We start from the raw sequence: 5,902 nt of genomic DNA on the forward strand, positions 1-5,902 counted from the left end.
AAAAAAATCATTGAAATTGCAAATTTGTATCCCATTAAAGTGTCCACTCCATGCTGGATTGTTTCTCTAGAGAGCAAACAGAGTTCACATTACCTGTGATTTTGGTTGCAGAACAGTTCAGCGATCTCTCATGAAATGCGAAAACGCATCACATCAGTTGATTTTTCATTTTAAACACCGGCGTGTTCATATTTCGTTGGGGTCACTGAGTTGTTCTGCCACCAAGGTTTCAGATAATGTTATTTCGAGTAAACGATGATTTTCTTTAGTTTATGAATACAAACACCATTCACATTTTAAATCCTTTTTGCATTCATTTTGTTTGTTTTAAATCTGGGCCCATCATTAAATGCTCCAACTATCTTATACTCTAATGTATTAATTTTAATCAAAAAAATATAAAATGCCCCAACTCGGAGTTTGTATCGCAAAGAAACAGAGCATACGGAACAAATGGCTTATGCTGTTCCATAAAAAACTCCGACTGATTAAAAAGAGGAGAAAAAAACGGAACCACCAAATCCAACATACATTCTAATAAAGACCCTGGACCACAAAAACGAGATTTTGCATTAATTACCCAAGAGGGGGGGGGGGGGGGGGGTTTCAACAGAACTGTAGGGAGAGGTGAGACTCTCCGGTCTCCAAAGGTCCCTCAACCGCCCATGCATCTAATGAATTACCAGAAACTGTTGCAGTTTCTGGATCATAAAAAGCCAGACACCCATGAAATTGCAGAAGCAGAATACCATTTTCAGTAATAAACAATGGTCTCACAGGCCATCTATGGGATGGAATTAGCATTGATTCCTGAAACGAGAACTGCTTAGTCCATGATTCCTTCACTCCATATTCCTTCATCATCCATATATCAACACGGTGCTCAGGCTCTAACTTATAGCAGTAGTTACAAACCATAAAGAGGCACCCTCCCAAATCCTCTAAAACCATGCCACAATCTTCATCCACAAAGTCTGGTAATGGCACCTTCCCAAACTTCTCGGTCTTAAGATCAAAAGAAACGATCAAGTTGGGTCTGTCTGCTTCATTGCCAATGCCAAGTAATGCTAGCCAATGAAGAGCACAATTGACAGGCTTCCCTTCTAAAAGACCTAGAACATTGAATGGAGGAATTCCATCAACTCGTTTCCAAGAATTCCTTCCTACTGTGTAAACCTTGAACTCATATTCATAAGAGGCACCATCCACATTGTAAACTTTGCAATCCTTACAATCTTGAAATTAATATATATTAATATTTTATATTTATATTTAATTTTTTTTAATACAGGAAAGTAGGAAAATTCCCATATTTATTAGTATAAAATATTTTTAATCATAGATTTAATTTTTGTAGTTTATTTTTTAATAATATCATTGTAATTTATGAAATTTAAAGTTAATTTTTAAGTTTAAATCTTTTAAACAAACAAACTAAACCGAAAATAGATCCAAATCAGTACAACCTTACTTGGTGGATTTACGCTAATGGTCAATCGGTTTCGAGTGACAAATTGCAGACTTGACCAGATCGGTTTGATTGGCGAAACAACCTGCAACTGAATTGAACCAATTATTGAATACTCCTAATTTCAACTAAATTTATAGTCTAATCTCTAATAAATAACAACAGTTTAATCTCCAATAATTATTGAAAATTTATAGCAAACATACACAATAATTGAATATAAGTTTATAATGAAAATATAATAGATATATAATAAAAATACAACAATTACAAAAATATAATAAATACTAAAAGTATACTAAATTAGTCAATAAATAGCGTAATCTCAAATAATAGTTTAATCTCTAATAAATATTAATAAATAAATTATAAAAAATATATAATTACTAAAAATAAATTTATAACAAAAATACGATAAATTAAATTTCAAAAGTTAAATAATAGTTGTTTAATCCCCAATAATTATTGATATTTTTCTATTAAATAAGAAAATAAAAATACATTTATAAATTATTATTAAAATCATATTTATAAAAGAACAATACATATTTATTGAAAGCATATTTAATTATAGTATATATAAATATATAATGAATATACACTATTATTTTAAAATTATTACTAATAAATATAATTTGGGAAAATTCCCTATAGGTACCTTGTACTTTAGGTCGAGTGCCAATTTAGTACCCGTACTTTAAATCATGACAATCTAGTACCCAAACTTTCAATTTGGGACAATTTGGTACCCAACTTTAGATTTCCGTTGGTTAGAGGATAAAAAGTCTTAAATACCCCCAATGCTATTTTGACCAAATAAAATAATTAAAATAACCCACCCAACAATGCAAGTAGGAACCACTGTTCATACTTGCATTTACAAAGACGTCGAGAACTAGCTCCCTCATGCCGGTGGTGTCAGGCGAATGCACCATCTGGAAACAACCTAAAGTACACGGTTTAAAGTACGGGTATTAGTTTCTTTATCAAGAAACTAATTGGATCTCGATAAACTGATACTTCTCTTCCTATTGTTCTTCTTCTTCCTCTGCAAGAATATCTGCTTTGAATTGGAGTTCGATTAATTTTACGTTTTAATTACCTAGTCTACTTTTTTCCCCTTGAAGCTTTTCATGTAGGAGGAGCTCTGCAAACGAAGAAGAAGAGAGCATGGTGTTTTCCAATATTTTCTTCATCCTGATTATCATTTGCTTCAGTGCCGCTGTTGCTGTTTCTAGCCAACATGGACTTAAGTTCAATGGTTCTTCTATTCCTTGATGGTATTGAACTCCCCGATCACCTAAGCTTCAATTCAGTCACAACTTCAGAAAATACAGGGTGCTGTCTCACAAAGACGAAGACTTCTTCGCATAAACCAACAGAAACAACCATTCTAAAGGAAGAAGATGGTGATGGCGACAGAGATAAGATAGTAGAAACTTCATCCAGTAAACCAATGGTGAAGCTCCACCTCAAACACAGATTGATGACTCATGGAGATGAAGCTGGGAAAAAGGAATCAGTATGTCAATCCACCCACAGAAACTTGACCAGAATCCAAACCCTTTTCAGAAGGATTACAGAGAGGATGAACTAGAACACAGTTTCAAGGTTAATAGAGAAGAAGCTGGTAGGGCCGAAGCCTGTGGTTGCACTGGCAGCAGCACCGGAATCTGACACAAGCGGGTCAACCGGAAGACTTGTGGCAACTCTAGAATCCGGTGTCAGCCTTGGGTCAGGCGATTACTTGATGGACGTTTTTGTGGGTACTCCTCCCAAGCATTTCTCTCTGATTCTTGATACTCAACTGGATACAATGTCTTCCCTGCCATGACTACTTCGAGCAGAATGGTCCTTCTGGAATGTCACCTGCCGTGATCCTCGCTGTCAGCTGGTCTCCTCCCCTGATCCCCTACAACCTTGCAAGGCCGATAACCAGTCCTGCCCCTACTTCTACTGGTATGGTGATCTGTCAAACCTGACATCACCAACCGGAGATTTTGCCCTGATGACCTTCACAGTGAACCTGACATCACCAACCGGAAAATCAGAATTCCGGAAAATTGAGAATGTCATGTTCGGATGTAAACACTGGAACAGAGGCCTCTTCCATGGAGTTGTTGGATTGTTGGGACTAGGGAGGGGACCCCTTTGTCGTTTCTCCAATCTTTCTTCTCTTCGCCGGCCTCTCTGTCGTTTCTCCATTCTAATTGTTCTTGTGTAACATTTAACAAGTAACAATCTATTAAGTTGCTGATAATTATATGGACTTTCCCCCTTGCGTCTTCCAACGTGTCGGCATCTTCAAAAACTCCCTCTCCTATTCCATATTCCATATTCCATCACTTCTTCTATGCTTATCATATCATCTTCTGGAAACAGGCAACACAACAAGAATAACTGTTTGGTTTCCGCATTTGTTAGCTGATCACAACTCCCCTTTATACAGGAATACACTTCTTTCTCCATGCCTTTGACGCTTGTAGCTTTCGAGTACTTCTTCAATTCTGTAGCAGTCTGTTTCCATATTTCTATGTCCCCCTTACCACGCAATGCCCTTCTTCCAAGTGTGACGAGTGCTAGGGGTAGACCCCCACATGGCCACATTCTCCAACTAGTTTACTCGCTTCAATTTTGAACTCAGGGGATGATTCAACAATTTCACCTGTGCTCCATCTAAACAAAGCCCATGCCTCTTGCTTAGCATGGCATACATTTAAGTCTCTCGTGGCAACTAGAATCTTACAACCTGTGTGCTCGCTTCCATAAGGAATTCCTACAAGAGATAAGTCTAGTCTCTCCCATAGGTCATCCAGGATTACTAGGACACTCTTCACTTTCATCAGCCTTGTACACAGCTTAGTTGCTCTTGTTTCTGTGCCGTCTTCTTCTTTGAACTCTAAACCTAGCATTCCAGCAATATGCCCTTGAATATTTCTCAAATTTGGAGTTTGGGAGGCGGTTGCCATCACAACACTGTCAAAAATTTTCTCTTCTGCAGCTTGCTTGCGAACTTGTTTTATTAGGGTACTCTTGCCAATCCCTGCCATACCGTGTATCCCGATCACGTTGACTCTCTCATCCTTAACGCCTCCATGAGTTTATCCACATCTAATCTCCTGGATTCAATGGGCATGATATCTCCAATCGCACTTGTGGAAAAACTAGGTACAGATGAAGGAAGTGAGACGTTGTCAGGCGGTGGCGCTTTCTCCATAAGCTGGGTAGCTTCTTTTAACTTCTTTTAATTAGCTTGTTTACCTCGAACATAACGAGCATGACGACATCCATCCAAACATTTGTTGTTATTCTGCGAAGACCCATCATCAGGAAACCACCTTCTCACTTCTTCTTCAATCGTTTTTACACTTCTCATCCAATTCCCCACTGCTTCTTGGATTTCCTCTCCTCTTTTATCAGCTGCATCATCTGTATCCCTCTTTTTTGCCATTAATTCTTTTTGTAACAAATAAAATAACCGATATGCTTTCCCACAGGCTCTATTACATACTTACCCACTTCAGTAATGGGTTTAACCACAATACTCAGGATCATCCACAGAGACGCCATTTTTTTTTTTTTTTTTTAATTTCAAGAACCAGAAACAATCCAAAGAAACGAGAATTGAAAGCGATGAAAATATTTTTTCCTCTTTTTTTGGGGTCTTTTCTCTTCTAATTTTTAAAACTGTAGATAACAACTAAAGTTTTAACTGAAAAGTAGAGCAGTAGAGGATCTCTGTTATTAATGAAAAGGGAGGCTTATGGGTGTACTTATCTGTTCTCTCTATGGAGTCCTGCTCCAGTTGCCAGCCTCTCTGATTCGACTCAACTGATGATCTCCTGCCTTTTTGGCCGTCTGAGATGAAGCAATGATATGTGAAGGTTCTGTTGGCACACAGATAACTGGGAATTTAAGAAGTGATGAACGAAATATGCAAGTAATGAAACCAACTTATCTAATAACTATTCTCGAATTACTTGTCGAGATACACAGTCAACTTCCTAGTAAAGTTTTGTGTGTTCTTGTATTTCTCTTGAAGTTAAAAGAAGGATTAAAAAGTATTAATACAGTTGATTTCTTGGTAATCATATTCAATGATAAAAATCAATACTGAGCGCTTCTTAAATAAAAATTTATAATAATTATGGGTGTTTTCCCTTTTCAGACGTGGGATGTGAGTCCGGATTAGCCTTGACTTAGATGGCTCTGTTTGGGGCTGTTTAACCAATAAGAACACCCCACGTCAGCCATGTGGGAGTGAGGCAATATAAACTTGATGCTGACGTGGGGCGTTATTATTGGCAAAGCACTCTTAATTGAGCCAGATGAATGAATTGCAGACGGGCTTTCATCAAAAAACAGGCAGGATGCATGTGGATACCGGAAGAGTGTCTATTAATTGTATTAATTAATCCAAAGTTCCAAACTTCT

The 5,902-nt window shown here is 37.4% G+C and overlaps 1 protein-coding gene and 1 pseudogene across 1 annotated transcript; both read right to left on the reverse strand.

The window, feature by feature from the left end:
- Positions 1-606: 606 nt before the first annotated feature.
- Positions 607-2,403, reverse strand: LOC148791482 (F-box protein CPR1-like). The gene is made up of 2 exons (XM_088888192.1): positions 2,340-2,403; positions 607-1,235 (listed from the first exon to the last, which is right to left on the reverse strand). Exons 1-2 carry the CDS (start codon positions 2,401-2,403, stop codon positions 607-609), a joined length of 693 nt encoding a protein of 230 aa, XP_088744318.1.
- Positions 1,098-5,535, reverse strand: LOC148791483 (disease resistance protein At4g27190-like; annotated as a pseudogene).
- Positions 5,536-5,902: the final 367 nt, after the last annotated feature.

This window comes from Nelumbo nucifera, chromosome 5 (assembly GCF_055504915.1).
Source record: "Nelumbo nucifera cultivar China Antique chromosome 5, China Antique-T2T, whole genome shotgun sequence".
Taxonomy (NCBI): domain Eukaryota; kingdom Viridiplantae; phylum Streptophyta; class Magnoliopsida; order Proteales; family Nelumbonaceae; genus Nelumbo; species Nelumbo nucifera.

Coding starts and splice junctions, on each gene's coding strand:
- LOC148791482 (XM_088888192.1), bottom strand. CDS start 2,403: ATGGTGCATTCGCCTGACACCACCGGCATGAGGGAGCTAGTTCTCGAC. Junction 1,236..2,339: donor CGACGTCTTTGTAAATGCAA/GTATGAACAGTG, acceptor ATTAATTTCAAG/ATTGTAAGGATTGCAAAGTT.